We start from the raw sequence: 24,487 nt of genomic DNA on the forward strand, positions 1-24,487 counted from the left end.
ACGTGTACATGTGGTTAGTATGCTTGGCTTTGATTTTTTCAAGACATTTTCTAACGATAAATAGAAGAACAAAGTGAAATCAGTCGGTAATTAGATGGGTTATAAGGATCCCCAGATTGAAGTACAGAGGAGACATTTGCTAGTTTCTATTCAGTAAGAATCTTGCCAGTAGCAAGAGTAATATGAAAAATCCAGGTTAGTTGATAGGCAAGACTGTCAACTGTTAATTTAAGAAGCATTCATGGAAATTGTCAAGTGCATTTGACTTGTAAGCGTGAGGAGCAGTCAGAACTTGTTTGACCTCGGTAGTGTCTGTTTGAATAAGTTTCAAGTGGAATCTGTTGCCCACACGGAACAAGAGGAGGATCATTATCCAGAGAGAGGTGGTTCTGAAAACTAAGACTGAAGTTGTATGGCACAAAGATGACTGATAATGTCACCAATGTGGAGGCACAAAACTGGAGATTTCTTGTGACTAAAGCTGACGAATAACCAGAAAGCTCTCAGAACAATTCAGTTTGGATTGTGGCTTTCAACTTGAGCACTAAAGCAATCCCAATTCAAAGAACTCCTGAAGCACCTCCCAATTTCAAATCCAAAAATAATGAATGTACTGAGGAAGATGGTTTAAACCGTAGCCCATCACCATTTGGCCATTTGGGTCAGTGTGAATATATTTATAACTAGTAAAATTCATGGTTCTCATTTAGTGAAAGTTCTATCGTGTCAAATTTTAAGGCACCCATGATTTTAAAACCTCAGAATTGGAAAACCTTTTATGTATAATTTACAAGCTAGTATTTGGAGTGCTAAAGACATAACAAGATGATGCAAATGCATGCAGCTCTGTTTCTTTAACACAATCCCAATAGCTTCTATTCATGTTTCAAATTTCATTGTTCCCTGGGTCTGAAATTTTGGGCCATCTGGTTGACACAAACCAAAGGATTTAAATATCTATCCGTTATTCTGAATGTAGTGACTGATTGTGAAGATGCAAAGTTCTGTTGAGCACCTGAGCAGTCTTTTCAAAAACATGCTTCCTTGTCTCATGCAAAGTGATAATAAATTTAGGAACCTTAAAACAAAGATATTGACTCATAATTTGACTGGAACAGAAGAAGTAGTTGGGAAAAAGGGCTATGTACTGATCAAGTCACGTTTTGTTTAATACATACATGTATGCACTTTTCTTTGGTGGCATTGTGGGTCTAAACTCTGCTGAGCACATGATAGGAAAGCAAGCATCTGAATGAAGTGTGGCATCATCAGCACAGAGGTCTAACAGTAAAAGCTGCACCAATAGAGGGCACAAGGCAATGAAGGCTCCTGTATATACATGTAGTAGGTATCCTTCGTGAAAGATACAGATAAATGTGTTCTCCATGTTAGCTCTGAGCATTGGAAATAAACATACGGTAACTGCAGTTTCATGTACGTGTACATGTAGATATCAGGCACGGTTACCCATGATATACATGTACAGCAATGGTTGTAAATTTAAGAAAATTTGGGTAAAATAATAAGAACTTTCATTTTCAACCAGAAGCAAAGGTCAGGTGATTTTAAGCACACAAAAATTTACTTGGCAACTGTCCACAAAAAGCAAGCAGAAAGGTACACGTATGTCATGATTGATTTTTATCAAAGATTATTAAAATAGCCAAATTTAAACCCTTGTAATCTGACACCTGGTGACATCATCATGATGTCAATCTTGTAGTCCCACCTGAGGATTATGGTTCATGTTCATACCAACTGCCAATTTCATGTATTCTACCAGGCCTTAGCTTAAATTCTAGAAATTTAAGCTCTTGTGGGCTTGTAAAATGCCTTCACTAGCTTAACTTTCTTAGGTGAAATACCTTCCTGTTTGAAATGAATGAAACAAAATATCATTTGTAATTGTACATGTACATGTTTATTAAAACATGCCATGAGCTTGCACTTGTACATGTATGTTAAGTAACCATGCATGTACAGTACAAATGTACATTGTACCATGATTAGGGGTGTACACTGGTAACACAAGGGCAAGCCACTTTCACACAGCTTGGCGTTTGATTGTGTGGTACTCTCAATCTCAAGTGGAAGATATTTTGACAACTCTTTTTCCCAATGCTGGGCTGGGATTGTTCATGTATACTGTAGGTGTGGTAGACCACCAACTTGAATGTCCATGTACATAACAAAAACTATGCACCTTTCCTAATTACCTTGGCTTTGATACAGGTTCTTGCCTGAATTTGATGTCATAAATGGTGGTTCAACTTCATGCCACAATTTTTGGCCCAACCTACGTCAGGGTGGGCTCTAATTCCTGCAAACTCCAATATAAACACAAAAATATGACACCATGGCAAGTACTGGCACTGCATAGTATGAACAAGTTGGACCCGAGGTCAAATATGGTCTGAATGTGAATGGTATAGATTGTACCAAGTGTTTGCTGGCATTTTGTCATGAGTAAGATTTTAATGTTTTCTCAGTGGTACAGTCCATCATGTGCACTTATCCAAAAATCAAATGCCAAAGTTTTTGTAAAGCAGTTGGTTTAAAGATCGTTGCAGGACTAAAATTCCTGCAAAATTATTCTTTCAGGCAAGCTGTCATGTTGAAGACAACACTAAATGAGGCCATTTCTAACAACGTGTCTTAATACACTTATTTGGAAAAATCCATTACCGGTAGAAGGGCATGCAAGTGCTGACATACGCATTTACAATTATTTGTTGTTTCAGTGTTGTTGACATTGCATAGCTGCGTTTGAGTGAATGCGAGAATTTGTCCCAGATGCTAATGTACCAGTAATTCAGGCGTGGCTCAGCAACTTTTGATCTGAAATCCTTGAAAATTGTTAATCTCGGAATGTACATTATTCACTGAACTAGAACTTCATCAGGTTTCCTCTTAGACACACGTCTTTTGATTTTGAGAAATTTTGTTACCTCAAAGGAACATTATGCCTAAATGACAAATGATAGACTATACCTTTAACTACTCTGCGCCGCTGGCAGTTATCAATGTTGATGATGCTGGAGTGGGATAATTATCATTAGCTGTTTCGGCAAAATGTTTTCTTCCACTAGTTGACTTTGGTAGTTTTATATATCTGATTGACTTCAAACTTGGCAGACCTTTAGACAATCATCCAAGGCTGGTCCAAAAAGAAATTTGTGATGATAACGTCATCATGTGATTTCTTTTTGAATTTTGAATATTTAATTTTTTGCCATTCACTTTTTACACGTATTCAAGCCAGGATTTTGAAACCTTCCTGATGGTTAATTGCTATCAAAGTGATAGCCAACAAAGACCCTCTTCCAAGAATTGTTCTAAAGAAATGACATCATGATGACATCATCATGTGATGTAGTATTGATTTTTCAATATTTATTTCAGCCCATTGACTTTGTACACGTTTTCATGCCAGCATTTGGGCAAATATCAGAGGTTTGATCAACATCAAAGTTACACACAACAGAGACCCTCATGAAAGAATGACATTATCACCAAACAGAAACTTCCGAAGCAGCTCAGTGGTTGTTCACAACCACGTTCCTGTATTTTTTTTTTTCCTTATTCAGACTTTTTCCCCACAGAGTTTGTTTACGTTTTCTTCCACTAGTTGACTTTGACAGTTTACTAAATCTGATCGACTTCAAACTTGGTAGACCTTTGGGCAATCATAAAGTCCTAAAAGGAAATTGTGATAAAGACATCATCACGTGATTTCTTTTTGAATTTTAAATATTAATTTATTTTTTCCCCATGACTTTGTACACATTTTCAAGCCACTATTTTCAAACCTTCACAATGTTTGATCTCTATCAAAGTGATAGCCAACAAAGACCCTCATGCAAGAATTATTCTCAAGAAAGGACATCGCGATAACGTCATTATGTGATTTAGCGTTGAATTTTCAATATTTATTTCAGCCCATTGACTTTGTACATGTTTTCAAGGCACAATTTTTGTAACTTTCCGATGTTTGATCATTGTCAAAGTGACAGCCAACAAAGACTCTGATACAAGAATTATTGTAAGAAAATTATGTCTGGGTGACGTCATCATGTGATTTACTATTTATTTTTCAACATTTATTTCAACCCCATGACTTTGTACACATTTTCAAGCCAGCATTTCCCAATTTCCAGAGGTTTGATCAACTTCAAAGTTACAGACAACAAAGACCCTGATGAAAGAATTTTGCTAAATTTATGACGTCATGATGATGTCATCACATATGTTGAAATGGATTTTTTTAATCTTCCCCATGGGTTTTGTACACATTTTCAACAGCCTATCTTTGGTACTTTGGTAAATATGAATTATTTCCTTCAATGTACACTTGAAGTCCCTAATGGAGAGAGGCTCCCCAAAAAGAATTGTCAAAATTACTTGATAAAGGGTCACGTGGCACGAGATTAAAGCTGCAAGTTTTCCCGTAGGTTTTGTACACGTTTTTCTGCTGTGCAAAATTATCGATCTTGATGAGATTAGCCCTGAACTTCGGCTGAGAATTGCTATGAGAACAAAAAAAAAAAACAGAAAATTTTTTTTTTTTCGTCTTCATTTGATTACATGTATACCCAAGAGTCTGAATATCAAATAATATTTCAGAATTATCTTTCAGTTTAAAGGCAAATCACATGACATCATAAACGAGCAGCTTTTTTGCATAGGTGTTTTCAGTCAATTGACTTTGTACACATTTTCAAGCCACTATTTTGAAACCTTCGAGATGTTTGATCGCTATGAAAGTGATATCGAACAAAGACCCTCATGCAAGACTTCTTCAAAAGAAATGACCTCATGACGACTTCATCATGTGATATACTAGTGATTTTGAATATTTATTTCAGCCCATTGACTTCGTACACATTTTCAAGCCATCATTTGGGCAATTACCATAGGTTTGATCAACATCACACTTACACGCAACAGACCCTCATGAAAGAATTTTCCTAAAGTTATGACGTCATGATGATGTCATCATCAAACAGAAAGTTCCGAAACAGCGCAGTTGTTGTTCACAACCACGTTCCTCTAGTTTTTTCTGTTTTCAAAATTCTTTAAAAATTCCTATCTTCATTTACTGGACACTTACACCCACATGAAGGACTGTCTGGTCTTTAATCCAATAGACAACATCTGTTGATGCTGGAGTATTTCAGCCAGGCCTGCCGCCTTATAAAAAGAGCCCATCAAAGTTCATGAAACTGGTAGAGTGCGCTGCTGACCTCTTTTCAATAGGGGCCAGATTAGCGTGCAGTGGTACTGTGTGGCTCATTGGTGCAGTAGTGGAGCGCTTTTGTCCCCGGTGGTAATATGCTCGCGCTAAATCCCCAAAATCGTGGTGTACTGTTTCAAAACAAGGCTGGATTATCTCCACTATTGATAGTGAAAAAATGTTGGTAATGCCCAGTAACCTGATCTTTTGTTATGAGTATAGTCTTTTGTTACAAGGCCCAGTTCCCTTTGTCCGATTTTGGAGACCCAGCCACGTGTATAAAGAATATCTGTCTGGGACCGGAAACCCCGGCAGCAAGTGGTTAACTATCAAGTCAGTGTTAAAAATATATGGGAAATTTGGGAGGCAAGGGGAGTGGTTGGTATACCCAATATGTCAAAAGACACTGCTGAAGTTAAGACCCATAATTTAGAAATTGTTTCTTCTGTATTTGTTAAGGTTATGGAAAGAGTCTTTGTTACCAGTTCCCTGCAGTGTTCACTGGGGGCACCAGCCTAGTTATCTCACCTCTCATATCACTCATGGAAGACCAGGTACTAGCTCTCAGGTATGAAACACTTGTTCTTCCTCTTTTGTCGGTCTCTTTCTGTTCTAATAGAAGACAAGTTTTGTATGAAATGAGTCAAGAATTTTACTGTTTATTTATTTTACGTTGATTTTCCTTAGCACAGTGGTTAGAAACCCTACCTGACCCAGACATGAGTAAATACTAACAAATTATTTTCACTCACATCAATTAAAACAATTTAGCAAGTCTTTAGAACTTATTGAGAATCCTCACAGATTTTCAATTTGGCTACAGAAAGACATATTTACAATGGATGCATTGGCAAAAGTGCAATATTATTGATCTCCATGAATGATGGCGTCCTCTATTGACAGTTATTTAAAATTTCTGCAAAGAGCACGCACGCACCCTGTGGTTACCGCAATTTTTAAAAGTTCTGTGATCATTTTAAAGGGCTAATCACCTCAAGTTGGAAGTGAGATCATTATGCATTTGTATTTCATTGCAACATACACATGTAGCAGGATAGGAAGGGGGAAATGAAAAAAAGAAATCATGTGACTTCATTTTTCACTAATGTTCTTTGAATTTATTGAATTTTTAAAATAAAATGACAATGATTTTATTTCTTTATTTGAGAGGAATTATTTCAATAGCAAGTTCCGCACTTGGTCTGGGTCCCTCTTTCTTTTAGCATTTTAGTGATTAAAAGCATGAAGCTATCTAAAAAACTGAACAAGTTGCCTTTTCCCAGTGACTCTCTTGTTTTTCAGTTCTTCTTAAAGAAGCAATATTCATTGGGTGACTGTTCTCTCAGTGCGTTTTGAACCTGCAAGGTCAGGGTTTGGAATTATGTATGTATTCTGCTGGTGATCTCAATGAAATTAGCCTCTTTTGTTCAACCCATGATTTTCTTATCAAGCTTCTTTTTTTTCAATTATCTTCCAGTTCAAGTTGAAATAGACCATGTTTCTGTCCATGGAGGTGCCTGTAGTGTACTGCCTCCATTTTCTGTCATGATTTTTCTGCAAAAAACCAAAATTTTAGTTTTTGGTATTATTTATCTATTCGAGGTCTTTGTCAAAAGTTTTAATCAACATTTCTATGGAAATAAAACGACACAAAATGTGTTTAAATATTTGACAATCAAAGAGATGAGTTCCAAATCACATATCCTATTTGGCCAATTGCTAGGCAGTTTGAGAAACTGCCTAATCTGCTGTTCCCGGCCATGACACAATACCAAGTCCGATATAAGCTATGAGCAGGTACATGTACAGTAGAAATGTCATCGTTTGGCTCATTTACATGACAACTAGTGTAAAAAAATAGCTCTTCACCCTGCAGCGTTTGTTGGGATAGACAATCGACATTAGCCCTGACAAAAGGCAACATTTCTTTCAATTACTTTTCAGTTTAAATTCCACCTAAGCTGTGTTATAAAATTACACATGTACGACTAACCTTTGCACACAAAGTCCACACATTTACAACAATTATATCAGCTGAAAGAGTGTCTAACAAGCTATAAAATGATGCAAAAGTTTCTCTCTTGTTTTTGAAAAGCAGGGTTTTTATTGGCATTTTTTTTGACAATTATAAGTCTACCTTTCTTTAAAAAAGCACAGCTCCATAGTGCGTACTTCAGTAGAATATACGGTTATACGGTAAAACTATTAAACAAAATAACTTTTGGCGAACGTTATCTCATTAGATACTAGTACTTAATTGATAAAAAGCATAATATCGAGGGGAAAAAAATTATGAAAGGTCTTAAACCACAGTGCTGAGGTTTATTTTGTTACACTTTTATATTCAAAATTAAATTCTTTAGACTGGTTACTCATTTTGTGCTTACTATGAATATACTTCTTGTTGCTAGGAAAACATCAGGCTGGCCGTGTTTTTATTTCAACACTTTAAAATTCTTTTGCAGGATTGCCAATATCAAGGCCTGCTTCCTTGGCTCAGCACAAACAGAAATGGGCAAAGTTAGGCAAGAGATTCTTAGGTAAGTCTGTTGTGTTCCTTGTTGAGTGGCCATGTATGTACTTTTTGGAGCAAGGTTTGAACAAAAGTCGTGTCTGGTTGCCATATGTCAAATGCCAGTCAAAATTGACACAGATCGGTGAAATTCTTATTGATGTCCAGCAAATCCGTCTCTTGAGGTATATTTCCATACCCAGAAATAATTCAGCCCACAACTGTCAACAGCTTTTTCCCCTCATTATGCTAAATATCTGCTCCCATCAAAAGAAACATGTAGCATGTGGAAATCTACAGAAAAAAGGGATATTTTCATCAGGTTTTTGTTAAAAAAAAAACTCTTTCCCAACATGAAGAACTTTATTCATTACTTACTCTGGTGAAAGCACATGTAGCATCAGTCAAAGGTAGGACTGTTTCCCTGGTTTCCATAGCTAAATTGCATGAATGATAATAGAAGAGCCAGGAACCAGTCTTTTACACCAAACCTACAAAGCATGGTATTTCAACGATAATGAGTGTTGTGCAAACCTTGGAAACAGTTCAAACTATCAAAAGATTTGATGAATTTACAGTAACTAAGGGCAAAGTCACAAAATGTGTTTCTCTATTTTGTATGTCATTTTTTTATATTCGTTTCAAGGTCAGAATTGTTATCTTGCTAGCGATCCAGTGAAATGAAAATTTTCTTTGTGACTGTCACCTGGTGCATGCCGCATGGTACATGTACAGTGGGCAGCTCTTCACTGGGTTAACCACTTGCTGCTGTAGAGCAAGCACGTATTCTTTATATGCAAAGCAAGGGTCTCCGAAATCGGACAAAGGGAACTGGACCTTGTAACAAAAGACCATACTCCTAACAAAAGACCAGGCTGCTGGAAAGTAATCCAGCATTTTTTTGAAACAGTATGCCACTGTTTGGGGCATTCAGTGTGAGTGGATTACCACGGGAACAAATGCGCTCCACTACTGCAGCAGTGAGCCACACAGTACCGCTGCATGCTAATCTGGCCCCTATTGAAAAGAGGTCAGCAGTGCAGGGTGCCAGTTTTGTGAACAAAAGAAAATTACATCACACCGCACAATCTGGGCTCTCTTTACAAGGTGGCAGGCCTAGATGAAATACTCCAGTGTCAACAGATGTTGTCTGTCAGATTAGAGTAGAAACCAGACAGTCCTTCGTGTGGGTGTAAGTGTCCAGCACATGTAAATGAAGATATGAATTTTAAAGATTTTGGGAAAAAAGAAAAAAATGAAAATAATTCGGTCAAGCAGAATCAACATTTATAAATGCCCCCGGCAGGATGTGTTCAGGGGACAATTTCATTTGTTAGGTGTGGTACCGGTATCTTTGGAGCAGTACATGAAAGAGTCAGTGAACAATGGGGGCCATTTGCACAAGACACTCTCTGGCCATGTAAATTTCAGACCAAGAGAGGGTGCTCTTCAACAATAATACAAGTAAACATGGACCATTACATTAGCCAAATTAAGATCATGTTTTTGAGACATTTGTCAGTCATTTTCGGTACTCACAAAATACACGTACAGTAGGTGAAATATTGTGTGTTTTCCCCACAACTACGGTATAAGGTTGTGTGGGCAGGCATTCACCAATTTCAGGGGACAAATTCTTTTGTTGAACCGAGCTTTGGGACATTTCTGAACCCCCACAACCTTTCTTGTCCCCAGTGTCGAGTGTATGTCCCCACAACTATAGTGCGGGAGTAGGTGCACTTACACGTACATGGCCACCTACATGTGCACGCTGATACATGTACTGTATCATACCAGTGCACATGGGCATAAATCCCATGAGGTTGGGGGTATATCCCTCCCTTTTTTGAACAGGGAGATGGGCTATTGAATCATCTTCCCACCCTTTTTGTTGTGAGAAAAAAATTAAAGTAGATTGTGAAGAATTTTTCAGACTTACCAACAACCAAATTGTATTGAGTATCACTCTAAAAGGGAAAACAGTCAAACAAGCCATAAATATGCCTTTCTGATGGAAGATTGTACATGAATGTAATGCATATTACTGACGTACATGTACATGAACATCTGTATCATTAACATCGCCCCCCATATATAGTGTCATACGGTGTTGGTTGTCCTGGTCTCCCCCGTACATATACCATGTTGGCAGTTGTCCTTTCATGAGCATGGCAGAGCCAGTGCTTTGTTGGTGAATTTGAATTACATTTTGATTAAAATCACCATTGAAAGAGTCATAATATTTGTTGTGAGTGGCTGGCGCCGTTGAAATGGAAATGAAATCAGATGCAGAAAGATAAATCTTTTACAATTTATGATGTAATTCTTATGCCTGAATCCTGTCCAACTCAAGACACGTCACCAAGAAAATTCCTAATATCATCTAAATTGTCATAGACAATTGTCATAGTTATAGCTACCGGTACACTGGTCTGGAATCTGAATGTTCAGTAATTTAAAAAAAAAATCAATATTAGTTGTCATTGTAAAACAAAAATATCATGGCAGATTAAAGGGACGTTGAGACTACCTGAACACAGCATTTTACACAACAATTTTCGTCTTTGAGATCAGGGAAGCCATTCTTCTTCTAATTTTCTTTTGAATGACATCATATATGAATAATGCAGTATTAGGCTCAAACAAAGCTGTTGATTGGCTCAGAAAGTCATGGGAAAAACCACAAAAACATAAGCACTACCAAACACAATGTCGAAGAGCTTCATTCAAAGTGAAAAAAGAATCCAAGTATATGAGCACATTCTGCAGTTGGAATTAATCCATTTCGGCCAAAAGCAGTATATGTGACAGTTTTGAAACTGAAACTAGGTGGTATAGACTACCGAAGTGTGAAGTCATTTTGAACTAAAAGGTGTAGTGCCAATGTGTTGGTTCACTTGGGATGTGTGCACTTATGCAATTATGCGCAAGGCATATTTACTTTGATACTCTATAGGGAATCAAAATTAAAATGGAAGGTGGGCAGTTCCATGGTGTTGGACGTACATTTTGGACACCTCAACAGTGTGTGTTATTATTCTTATAATCCTGAAGCAGATTTTGATTTTGATGAAAGGCATAAGCTAGTTGGTACATTCATTTAATAACAGAATTTCTCACTCAGAATTATTATCCTTGTAGAAACTGACTCATAACACCATGGTGTTGGACGTACTCAGAGAAAGTTAATTTTTTGAGTTTCCATTTTTGTATCACAAACTCTGTGAAATGCTAGGACCTGAAGAAGTAGTTTTCCTGTGTTTAGTTTTAGCAGACCCTTGTTAATAAACTTCAAGGCAAGACACATTTTTATCTTGTTGTGACTTTCAGATAAAGCATTTATTATATTGGTATCGGACATACATTTTTTGGTGTCGGACGTACACGTCCAAATTGACTTTTCAGAATAGAAGGTAATCGGTTCAAATCCAAGCTTTTCTCATTTGTCTACCTTCATGAAGGCTTTAATAAACTTTCTAAACCAAAAGAAAATGTCAAGCCATACAAAAATCATCAAAAGCAACTAGAAAGGAATTGGATGATAGGGCATTCAATGAAACAGTATGAAGGAAAATATTGTCTAGAAATATTTATGCAAATTTTGCTCATTTAAACAAGTCATGTAGTGTCAAACATTCAAACTAGACAAGTTTTCTACAGTTGACAATCCTTTAGATAAATAAATCAAATAAAAAAAACAATTGCATACATGTGCCTGTAAGGTCTTGTGGTCTTAGAACATGAAATTAATTATTTTGTATGACAAATGTTGCGTGTGTATAAAGCTGCAATGTTAAAGATTTCTAGGTCACACTTAACAGGTTATAGTACCCATGTAAAATCCAAAAAGAAGCTAAATGAGTAGATGTTTATAAACCCTTTTAGATGATTGCAAAAGCAAAGGAATGGGCTGGCAATTAGGCTGAGAGATTAACCTTTTCACTGAAATTTAAGACTAATGGCATAATGATTTTAAAACTACAGTCTTACATTGTATGTTTCATGATAGGTACTGTACATGTACATGTATATACCATGGAAAGCGTATACAAGTGGAACACCCCCTTTAATTCCTCAAGCAACACAAAGTGAAACCAATTGATTTTACATGTACCTTGAACAAAGGTATTAAAAAACACACCTTTGTTTAGTCTTTGACAATTCGTCTTTCTTGATGTGGATTACATGTACATGTATGTACAACACCTAGAACTTTACTTGTCTTCATCAAAGCTCACACTGACATGACTTACTTCTGAATACATGCAAAGCACGTTTGTCCACACATGACACATGTGGAATGGCTTTGGGCCCTAATTATAATGTTATTGGGATGTGTATGTCCAAATAGTCAAATTTATGCAAATTAGTAAACAACAAAAGTAAAGCCTATTTGGTACTTTTACAAAATGTTTAGGCCTCATTTCCATGTTTGCAAATGAGGTGGTAGTGGTTTCTGTACAGTGTGAAAGCATTGCATTGCCAGCAGTGCATGTTTCTGACAGTGTCGGACGTACAGGGTGTCAGACGTACACATCTGATTCCACAATTTTTGAGTGTTTGAAAAAATAATTTGGGGAGTGCTGATGTCTAGAAAGAAGGAACTGATTGAGCTTTGTATTGTAGATTTGGCAGTCTTTTGGTGTTGGGCATACATAAAAAAAGTAAGTGTTGTAAAATAAGACATTACATAGAATTTCAAAAGGAAAATGAAAATTAATTTCTGTCAATGTTTGTTTATTGAGGCACTCTTCAAACTGTTACAAAACTGGAACAAAAACAGAAAATCTTTCAGAGGGGAAATATTTTCCCCAATTTCTCGGTATTTAAAACCAATTTATCAGTATCATATAAAAGCCAAATTCGTGAATGTTGTTAGAAATGAAGTATGTTTTATGAAAGTATACACCATAAGCTTCAAAGTGATATATAATTTGTCACATTTGGACAAGTTTGAAATTTTGGCCCAAAGGTTGATGTTTCCGTGGAACCGCCCAGGTACTAATGACACTACATTGGACACCATTACACTAGAAGACGGTATTTTAATTAATGTCCATGACATAAAGTTTGAAACCCATTCTTTAAAGTGTTGAAGCATGCTTGTCAGCAGTCACACTTTGTGTTACTTCTCTTTGCAGTGGAGTATACCGAGTTGTTTACTTGACTCCAGAATTTGCATCTGTAGCAGGTGACATCTTGAAAGACTTACAACAAAGAGTTGGTAGGTATCAGTTTGACCAAAAAATTACACTATTATTATCTAACTTTTTATGGCAACATGTAGATTTCAGTAGTTTGTCTATCATTGATGGATTTTCTATAAATCTTCTGTTGGAAGTGATGACAGTGTTAACCACTTCCTGCCCTGGACTCCGGAATCGGAGATGTTTGGTCTATATGCGTGGCCGGGGTCTCCGAACTCGGACAAAGGAAACAGGGCCCTGTAACAAAAGACCGTACTCCGAACAAAAGACCAGGCTGCTGGGCATTACCGACATTTTCACTCTCAAAAGTGGTGATAATCCAGCCTTCTTTTGAAACCGTATACCAGGGTTTGGGGCATTGAGAGCAAGTGGATTACCACCGGGGACAAAAGCGCTCCACCACCGCAGTGATGAGCCACAAAGCACCGTTGCATGCTAATCTGGCCCCTATTGAAAAGAGGTCAGCAGTGCACTGAGCCAGGTTCATGAATAAAAGACATTTATACAACACTGTACAATCTGGGCACTGTTTACAAGGCTGCAGGCCTGGCTGAAATACTTGGGCGTCAATGAAGGTCACCTGTCAACTTAGAGTAGTGCCTAAAGATTACTTCGTGTGGCTATAAATGACCGTTAAATGAAATGATGAATTTTTGAAGGATTTTGAAAACGGAAAAAATGACAGTCATGCCGGCCCAGCATCATCAACATTGAAAAATGCCCCGGCATGAAGTGGTTAATGTCCAAAACTCAATTAATTTGCTAAAATACAAGGTGAAATAATTTGTTATACAGGTGCATGTAGTTGGTTTGGATAGTAGGTGAAATTTCTTTTAATGCAGTGCTGTTTCAAGTACAGCTGTGAAAATATTGTTTTTGAAACTGATTGCATGAATGATTTTAGTTTTTTGTTTCCTTCTGAAGGCATTACGTTAGTTGCCATTGATGAAGCCCACTGTGTTTCACAGTGGGGTCATGACTTCAGATCATGCTACAGAGCCCTGGGAAAATTGAGAACAGTCCTGTCTGAGGTAAATAAGAATTCTGTTGCACAGACTGCTTCCAGAACTAGCATCTAGAGCTCAAATTACTGCCCTATTTATGAGTCAAGTGTCATATTGCCTCATTGCCAAAAAAGTAATATTACAAACATACCGTAGTTTCATCTCTCTTTTTACAATTGGTACAAGGTTCCATTTATGGCATTGACAGCTACTGCAACCCCTCCTGTCTGCAAGGACATTTGCACAACCTTGAGACTGAAGAACCCTCTAGTCACATGCACAAGCTTTGATCGTCCAAATCTCTACCTGGAAGTTCGTCTGAAGAGTGGTATCAGGTCTGACCTGCAGTCACTCATGGTGGAAACTCACAAGTGAGTAGTTCACGCATGGTGCCTTAACCTCTCCCCATTGATTGAAAATGGTCTTGACTACCACCAGAAATACTAATATTTACTATTTAGGTGTAATTTTTAAGATTTTTCTCTCCAATTACGATTTTACTCGGAGAATTTTGTGAATAAAGTATAAACATTTGTTTTAACTCCTGTTGCTTCATATAACATGTACCATAAATACGTAGTTTGGTATCAGTCTATAGGTTGTGCAAGTGTAGGGCCCAAACAGCACAAGTTATGTTATCAATCTGTCTGTAGCAGTGTCAGAAATGGGCTAACAGAGCTCTGTGCAATGGATTCGGGTACATCGCTTGATTGTGCACAATCTAGCGCCTATTAAAAGAGCCTCTGGTGTCCGTGGGCAGTGCATCAACAATGTATGTTCGATTGGAAACCAGCCAACCAGCCAACCGTGCAGTCATCCTGGCATGCGATATGGACATGAAATGGGCTCGACATATACTGTACATTATACACCTGTTTATGATATAGTTAGGTGTTTCTACTGTTATTCAACATTTATGCACCAGAAAACATAACAGTCTCCTAAAAATGACGGAGAATTTTCATCAGAAATTTAAGGAGTACAGCAAAAAGTGGAACTTTATTGTAAACTCAGGTCGTGGTGAAAAATTTGCATTCACTCTCCTACATGTGCCGGTGCGACATTAACATTGCCCTTGACAGAGCCTACATGTAAGTAGGCTATCACATTGACAAGTGCAGTAAAACAAATTGAATTTTCATCTTTAACAGGTATGTGTTCATATGCAGTTGCTGTAATATCCAAATTTCCTTTGTGCCTTCTTTTATTCTCTAAAACTTGATCAACTTTAGTGCACCTCTAGTACCACAATGCATTGCTGCTCTACCGCCTTGTCTGTCCAGCGCCAGTGATAATGGATCTGTTTTATGGCATTTCAAATTTTCAAGTTGCTGTTCTCACTCCACTTTCCTGTGGTAACCTGATCAACTGTAACATAACAATAAACTGAAGTTCTTGTACATACACATATCGCCTGTCTGTGTATGCTATTTGCCATTTTTGTGTGACATTTTTCTCTTTCTTGCCTTGTGCATTCCTTCCAGGTTGCTGATGTTGATTCGAAGTAGCTGTATACCACCTATTTATATTATATAGGGTCAACCAGGTGACCTGAGACAGTTGAGGGCTTAAAGTATTTAGTGGTCCTCAATCTTCCTCCCAGAGGAAGGGCAGAACCGGCAATAGTAAACAACTACACACAGAAGACTAAGCTTCAATAGGTGCGGTTAGAATGCTCAGCTCCCCCTGCTACCGGAACAATGAGGTCTATTCAGGCCACATTCCAGAAGTGCCTAATGATGAACACCACACTATACTGGCATGGTCACAGAGGCTTGTGGAGGGATAGCCCCACGCTAGCCATGCTGACCCCCTCACACAACGAGCCACTGCCTTTAGACCCCCTTTCAATGGGGGCACCCAGGCATGAATCAAGCACTGCACCTTCCTGGTCTGCTCCCCCATTGACACCCGGGACGACCCCAGTGAATATAATGCCAGGCCACACAGACCGCAACATGGACAACAGAGCCCACCGGCGTGCTATGCTGCTGAGTCATCTGCCTCCCTCTACCCAGTCCATCCAAGGCAAATACCACCCTACAGTATGGGTCATGGACGCAGGTACAGCCCCCACCACAACCTGGATCCCTGGCGCAATGTCAGCCATGATGCTACATGTACATGCACCTGGACTATTCGCAAACCAAACAGTTTGTGTCCTCTGAAGATGAAGACATCAGCTTCGCAGCCAACTTTACACCCTCGCAGAGACTCCTGAACCAGATTCTGCATCTGCCCTCTGCTACTACACCAGAGGAGACCTTGCCTCACGTCTCCTTCAAGCGTGAATCTGCCAGACTGGAGGTGTCAACTTCACTCTTTCTGGAGCTACTGCTGGACTGTGTGTGTGTTGAGTGTTTAAAGCTCTCAAAGTGATGGTGAGGAAAAGAACAAGGCTTACTTCGAGTTCACCCTCATGAAGCTTGACAAAGCCTCACGGCAATATCTCCGACGCACTGCATTCCTGTCACTTCTATCAGAGTACCTGGCATGTACCTGTGAAGAAGACTTGCTGTCACCCCAGATTTAATGGCCATCGCACTCCAGGCCCTCGATGAGAACATAAAAAGTATTTTTGAACAGTTTGCCACAACTCTGCAGTTTCTACATCTCCTTGAATATTCAGTGCACTTGAAGCCATGAATATCCCCTACAAAGGAGTCAAGGTCCCCCACTCTGTAGCAAGGACCTCTTTGCCTGGGAATTCATGGAGATGATGGAGGCCAAGGCTGGGTGGACTGACACTGCCCACTAGCTTAGCTTTTACGAAACACCCCCTCCACCACCACCGTGTCAGTACCGAGCTGACGACCACTGAGCCCAACACCCCAGCTAGCTCCACGACACAGGGACTCTGGCTCCTTTTGGTCCTTCTGTCCACCCATACAGCACACCAGTCACAGACTCCCTCTTCTCAACCTGCAAGATCATCGCGGAATGGGTGCAGTGGAAGAGCAGCCGACCCTGCTACCCTCGATTATTTGGGGACCGGTGCTGATGACGACATAGATTCATCTGGGGCTGTCGGGGGGGCTGCCTGCAATCTTTTGCATGGCTCTGGAGAGACATTTCCTTGGACAGATTGGTGCTTGTTACCGTCTGCCTTGGGTATTCTCTGGAAATCATGAGCACCCCTCCATCCTTCGCTCAACTCCAATTCCTCTTCAGAAAAACAAATGAGAGGTGCTGGACTTCAAAATAGATGCTATCCTTCAAAAACAAGCCATCCGCCCTATCCCTGCAACACTCAGGACCGAGGGCTTCTTCATCACATTCTTCCTTATGCCGAAGAAAGAAATGGCAAATGGAGACCCATGATTAACGTGAAACTGCAGAAAAAATTTATCCTCCCGAAGAAATTCTGCATGGAAACACTCTGTACGATAACCCAGTTGTTACCAATCCCGGCCTGGGCATCATTGATAGATCTGAAAGATGCCTATCTGCACATCCCAATCCATCCACAAGACTGCAAGTTTCTTCACATCATTTATAACAATGATGTTCGAGTTCACGGTCCTTCCCTTGGGCCTCTCGACAGCACCCAGGTGCTTCACCCAAGTAGCAAAGATCATTGCTGCTTATCTCTGAAAACATCATGCTGTTCCATTACCTAAACAACTGGCTCATTGTCGGCAGAACCCAATAACTTTATAGAATGCGTGAGCCTCTTCATATCAACCCATCTGTTATTGGTTACGCCTCCTCAATCTGATGGCCAGTATGGTATACCTGGTTCCCCTCTTTCAACTATGCGTAAGGCCAATACAACTCAATCTGCTAGCGTCCTCTGACCAAAGTGTGACCTGATCATGCTTCCTGTCCCTATCACAGACTTCGTTCTCCCTCACCTTCAGTAGTGGTTGACGAGAAATCACCACTTCCCCAGGGCAACACCAAGAGGTAACAATAACCACAGACATGTTCCACCTTAGATGGGGAGCCTCCCTGCTCCCGACAGACATCGGGAATATGGGAAACTCCTGAGGAGCTGTATCAATGTGCTAGAACTCCAAGCAGCATTCAACGCACTGCAGTACTTCCAATTAATGGAAGCATAATGGTCAAACACATCCTTACACACTCGGACAGTACAGTAGTGGCTTATATAAACCATCTAGGGGGCACTTACAGTACCGCTCAGAAATATAGGACCTTGTCGGGATCGATTTACTGCGAAGAATTCTTTGCAAATTGGGTGCAATTTCAAAAGTAATACTTGTCCAGGGAGTCCTTTCTTTCGCGAAGGTAAAGGCCGATTCGTGAAGGCTCTGCTGAGAGATGACTCTGACAAGAAATGAAGTCTGGTTTGGACTCTCAAGTGGTGTCTTGCCAGGACCAAGCGTCACCAGGAATCTAGTTCCTGGCTCTTCATCACTACGAAAAAACCCTTTCACCTGGCGTCAAAGGACACAAGTGCCCGATGGATGGTCTTGGCTATTATCTTCGCTAACCGAGGCTGGCTGGCACAACATGATGAGACGACACGATCTCAAGTCAGGGCCCACGATGTTCAGGCCGCCTCAGTATCCTGGTCATACCTGGTATCCTGGAGTTCCTCCAGCGGAAATCTGCCAGACGGCCAGCTGGAGATCTCCCTCCACCTTTACTGAGTGTTACCTTAAGGATGTTCAGCAGAGCCAAACAGTCCATGGCATGCGCTCGGCAGTCCGGACAATGTCCAGCACTGTTCCGGGCCAGACGGTGGATACTTCAACCTAAGGTTTTTTCTTGTGAGTGTTTGCTCTGTCAACGCCTGCCTTATGTTTCCATTAGTAACTACACTCCCGTTGCTGACCCACCTCCAGGATAAAGTGCCACTCTGCATATGGCAGGTTCCTCAAAATATGGACTATTATATAATGTTCAGCTTTGGGGGTCCATCTTTCCTGAAGTGAACAGTAGTGAATTAATTCTCGATGTCTGATGTAATGAGGGAAGTCATGGTTGACATCTGGAACAATAATTTTCAACTTAATTGGAGTTAATTAATTAAAGTCTCGAACATCAGAATTCTGGACGGATGTGAACAACCTGTTGAAATCCTTGCCAATGAAATTTACCAAGGAGTAATAATCCTCGCGGTTATTTTACCCAGATTTATATGTGGTGACAGGTGATAGTATTTACACTTATTAAAACAATAATCAGGAAATTAAAAATACCTCTCACAATTAATTGGGTCCTGAAGTCGGCAGTCGTGAACGTCATTCAATTTTGTCATTAGTGTCACAAAAATTGACTTCAAAAACCAGTGAGTAAAATCTAACTATGTACAACACAAGCTTTGAAAAAAGTGCAAAAAAGCACCGCCAAACAATCATCCTTTTATGCCTGGATCGATCACATTTTCTTCAAGTACGTTTCCGAAAACTGCAGTCCAAAATACTTATTGTAGCAATTTTGCGGCTTCCTTCATTCTCTTGTGGTGCCGTTAGAGAAACGTTTTGCTGCATCATGGCCTGTTTGACCTTTGACATCAACCCAAATAGTGTGCCCTCTTTTTCATTCAATATTCACAAGCCCCTCCACGGAATGGTGATTTTTCTCTTCCGACAAAGGTTTCTTGAAAAAAAATCGGTCATTCAGAATGATGCTAAAAAAAAATGACATCCTAGACATAAAATATCATTCATGACGAAAATCTAATGCTCAGGGTTATTAATTTTAATTTAATTTTCGGCGGGGATATCTCCAAAATAAGCGGCAAAATAAACATCGCTCATGGAATTTCAAGCACTACATGTGGCAGCGTTTTCAGCATTCTTGTATGTCATGCATTTTTTGTCAAAATTTTCGAACATCATCGAAATTTTGTCCAGTATAATGTTTACAACAAACATATTGTACTTATTATAAATTTTTAATGCAGCAAACTTTAAGATTATTTTCGGTGACCTGGCAGATATGCTGGTATAGTGGGAGTTGTTATAAATGGTAAGAGAATGAAGAGAAACTTTCTTATTTTCGGTCAATTTTGTGGTCTATTTTTCATGGCTTATATTTTTAAAAGTTATTTCTTAGGTGCTTTAAAATACATCTGTTAAAAAATATACTGAATTCTCCTTCTTGTTGAGAGAAGTCTTGAAATCAAGTCCTCTGGTGTAAACACTTTGTTGTAAAACTTTAAATGAATTCAACTCCATTTGATTTGCACTGGTAGCCAACCAAATGTCCACAAAATGTACACATTATGCCTAATTATCCCCAAATAATCATTTTATAAATCTGAAGGTGCTAATTTGTATTTTACATGATAGAGGTCACTCTTTTAGACGTTTTGAAAAGTGATATCCAGAGTTGCATTTTGGTGCAATTTATGAAGAACATGCCACATGAAGGCTGGGCAGGAGTATGTGAATGTAGGAGACTCCTCTCCCACATTAGTGTGGGTCGGGTCTTCTCGTGATACTTACCTCTGTCCTGCCGCTGCTGCCCGTCCTACCCTACTTTGGCTCCAGTGGTTTTCACCACTTCAAAAAGGACAAAGAACATGGCAGCGGGAGCGCAGTGCATTGTGGAGGGTCAAGGGGCAGTGTGCATAATCAAGTCTTTTCAGTGAATTATAATAGGCACATGGGAAATTTGCATATGTAGTCTGGGCAGAGGGAAGTATCACTAGGAGACTTAACCCACACTGATGTTGGAGAGGAATATGGTATAGGTCTGTGCGTTCTGTAAGTTAGAGAAATGTCTGATTTTATTTTCATTTTCTGTTGTGACATTATTGTGTTGGAATTTCTAGGTTTTACTATGAGTTTGATGGACCGACCATTGTGTACTGTCCCACAAAGAAAGCTACAGAACAAGTCGGGGCTGTACTCAAAGGTAATTGAAATCAGCAGAAATCTGTCTTGTAGGTCTCAAAATCTAATAGAAATGAAAGTTTGCTATCAAGTGAGACATTTTAATCCACGTAAGATGGAAACCTTAATGATAAGGTCCTGTTGGAAAAAACAGAAGTCAGATATGCTTCTATAGGATTCTATCTGAAATTCCCAAAAGTAAGTTTGTTTCATATGTCTTCCAGAGGATCCAAAATGAAAACACTGTCCCTCATTTCTTGTATAAAGCATGCAGACCTGATGAGATTACATTGTCAATAGGGTTGATTTGAGCCAATTTATCTATTTTGTTCTTGCCACTGCCAGAGTTTATAAACGCCTCTCAGTTACGAGATGTGGATTTTCTTGCAGACATGGGTGTGAAAGCATGTATATACCATGCTGGACTGACTCCACAAAAGCGAAAGGATGCCCACCACAAGTTTGTCAGGGATGAATTACAGGTGAACTCAACTTTTTCTTCTTTAAAAGCCCTTGCTCTCAGACAGGCCATTTACTTAGTACTAAAAGTTTTGAAGGCAAACTCAAATCTTTTCACATTTCAGCTTTTACTAATATTAATCCACAGGTATGTTTCATGATGGGGTTGTCATTAAAATGAAGTTGACATTGTATACGTTTTGAAAGAATGAATTTCAATAAATTGGCCTGGGCTGACATATGACTAATGTTGAGGAGTAGGCAAAAGGGGATTGAGGACCACACCATTTTCCTCTCGGTACCTACCCAGCAAAATTTGTTAAAATTTAAAAATGTAAAAATGTAAAAAAAAAACACCCTGTTCAAATTGTTCAAAACTCAAGTACTCTATAGTGTACTGTATACTCTATGCCCACCGTACAGTGTTTTAGTTCAATTCTTTCATTTCAGCTGTGATTTTGAAGAGAAAAAAATTTTGAAAAAAAAAGAAGAAAAGGGCATTGTAATTTCGTAAATCAGAGAAGGAAAAGAAAAGAAACGACAAGAGTTGCCTGAGCAAAAGACCTTGAAAAGAAGAAAATCAGTTGCTTTCTTACAAATTTTATTATCACTGGGGAAGGAAACTTTTTAAGAATTGTGTTCTATTGGGATGGTTCAAATAATAGTCTTCAGATGCAAAAAGTGGAAGGAAAAAACTAGGAAGAAAAAAAATTTAGGCTGTTCATAAATAAAGTTGACTGACAAAGGGGTAAATAACAGAAGATACTAATATTTGATAATAAAATTTTGAACACGAACACTCCACTTAAGACTAAGAACGGAACTACATGTAGGTACCGGTACTAGCACAAATCAAGCCCTGCTTACAGAGCACAATATGTACAGAAAAAAATGGAAGTATCTAATATATATTGTACAATCCAACAGGGCTGGCATATACTCAACAGTGGTCACTGCCAAGTCAGCCTCGGCATGTGTAAACAATAAACATAAACAGTCATTTAATACCAGCAGCGCATCAGTTAGTTACTCATAAAACAATATTATAAATAATGGGTTAATAGAAAATGAGATTAAAAGATGCAATGCAACCAAGGAACAAGTAGGCAAAAGGGGGATTGAGGACCACATCATTTTCCTCTGGGTTCCTGCCTAGCAAAATTTGTTCAAATTTTTAAAAATAAAAATGTAAAAAGTCAAAGACCCTGGGTACCTACCCACCTAACTTTTTCAAAAATCAACCAAATCGATACCTGTTTTATCCCCTTATAAACCCTTCCCTGCTCTAGGTCTCAAGAAAACTCAAAACAACCCCAATTACCGCACAGAACATTTAAATGGACTCCAGGTAAGGAGGAGCGTTTGCTTTGCTGTAAATTTTTTTTTATTTGGGCGGCGATTCAAAATATAACCCCTGGCATCACCGAGAGACCACAACCTGAGCAACTGAGCGATTGTAAAAACAGAGAAAAAAGTAAATGAAATGAAGATACTAAAAGGTGTATCATATGTAATAAACAAAAAAACCACAAACAGACTTTGAAACAAGAGAGTTTAGGACTTTAAAAGCTTGCTGTTTGTTGTACGTAGATGGTCATAAACACAGGGCAAAAAGTACAAATGCAAACAATGCAGACCTCTCTATGTAAAACTGAAGAAACTGCGAAGAATGCAAAAAAGACATGTATTGCGAACACAGTAAATATAAATTCAGTTGCAGAATTTGCACACTGAGAAAGTGCGAACAACATGGTAGAAATAAGTATCAGTGTAAGGAGTGCCGAACACTAAAACAAAATGAGAAAATATTTTATCTTTATTTATAAAATAAAATACGGTTAGACTGTTAATGAAAAACTTTGTCAGATGGTGTAAATGTACCATAGGATACTACCTTAAGTATCACATTACGCTGCCAATGGGAGCTTAACACACGCATCAAGATTACATCGATGCCATACATGCAAACCATATCCTATGTAAAAACTTAACGCTCGAAAACTACTACGAGTTACTGAAAATCGCTCGAGACAATCAGTTGGAGGTCGTTGGCCAGGGCAAAAAAGACTGACTGCTTAGGAAAAACTTTATCGATGCGATTAAAGAGTATATTGCGCCAAACTCGTTAAAGAAGCCTACTTCCAAAACACTACAACATTCAAAAACAATTTTATAAACTGGGAACTCATACCTTGTTTGTCTATTACAGATCATGTGCAATTTTTTTTAACGCATACACACCAAAGATTAAAGCTAAAGTAAACTTTGCATGTAGAAAACTGCCAACCTTTAAACTGCAAGCAGTGTTAAAAGTCAAGTAAATTAAAGTAAGTAATTAAGACTTGGTCACAGAAGAAATTTCATTTGGAAGTAAAATCGACCCGGTGTTAAACAAAGGTGAACTTTACCAACATCAATTTCCCACCCGTGTATCTCTTGTGTAGAAACCCAAAACAATTTCTCCATCAACATGTTTGGATATACAGACAGAGACCAAGTTTTTCCGATACTTGTTAAAAAACTGTTTTTCAGAATTCCCCTGAACTGCTCTGGCTTTTAGACGCACAAACGCTTGCAGTACTTCATACATATTCATTAATTAGTAATTTTTGTTTTCCATTTCACTTCCCAGGGCCAAAGATTTCTTTGCCCACATTTAAATTGACATACTATTTTGTTTGACAATACAGGCTAGGAAGCAGCAGTATCCCTCTTTTATTGTGGAAATTGATACCAAGCTTTGTTTAGTAAGCTGAAGTGCCGATCCCAATACACCCCACTTCTTTACATGAATGTTCACCAGAGTTTCCTTTTAGTATTGAGTGTGATAAAATGTCACTTGTTTTGCATGATAATGAATGTGTGCCCAGTATAAGAGCTAGTTTTGGGTGTGCCCAAGGGGAGCATTTGTGATGATTTTCATGATGACATGTAGCTTGTGGATTGCCAAAGCCGGGCACACATTAACCACTTCCTGCCCAGGACTCCGGAATCGGAGACGTATGGTTTATATGCGTGGCCGGGGTCTCCGAACTTGGACAAAGGAAACATGGCTCTGTAACAAAAGACCGTACTCCGAACAAAAGACCAGGCTGCTGGGCATTACTGACATTTTTCACTCTCAAAAGTGGTGATAATCCAGCCTTGTTTTGAAACCATATACCAGGGTTTGGGGTATTGAGAGCGAGCGGATTACCACCGGGGACAAAAGCGCTCCACCACCGCTGCGATGAGCCACACAGTACCGCTGCACACTAATCTGG

At 39.0% G+C, this 24,487-nt stretch overlaps 1 protein-coding gene across 2 annotated transcripts in view; it reads left to right on the forward strand.

Moving 5' to 3' along the window:
- The window catches only part of wrn (WRN RecQ like helicase), a 133,755-nt gene that overhangs the window by 30,567 nt on the left and 78,701 nt on the right, over positions 1–24,487 (forward strand). For both annotated transcript variants that reach the window (XM_087149197.1, XM_087149198.1), the window contains 7 exons: positions 5,693–5,801; positions 7,699–7,773; positions 12,887–12,969; positions 13,877–13,983; positions 14,143–14,327; positions 20,705–20,787; positions 21,156–21,247. In XM_087149197.1, the coding sequence (XP_087005323.1) occupies positions 5,693–5,801; positions 7,699–7,773; positions 12,887–12,969; positions 13,877–13,983; positions 14,143–14,327; positions 20,705–20,787; positions 21,156–21,247 (734 nt within the window). The remainder of the gene's footprint in view (positions 1–5,692; positions 5,802–7,698; positions 7,774–12,886; positions 12,970–13,876; positions 13,984–14,142; positions 14,328–20,704; positions 20,788–21,155; positions 21,248–24,487) is intronic.

The sequence above is a fragment of the Acanthaster planci genome, linkage group LG19 (assembly GCF_054643075.1).
Source record: "Acanthaster planci isolate LZ-2023a linkage group LG19, COTS_SCS, whole genome shotgun sequence".
Classification (NCBI taxonomy): domain Eukaryota; kingdom Metazoa; phylum Echinodermata; class Asteroidea; order Valvatida; family Acanthasteridae; genus Acanthaster; species Acanthaster planci.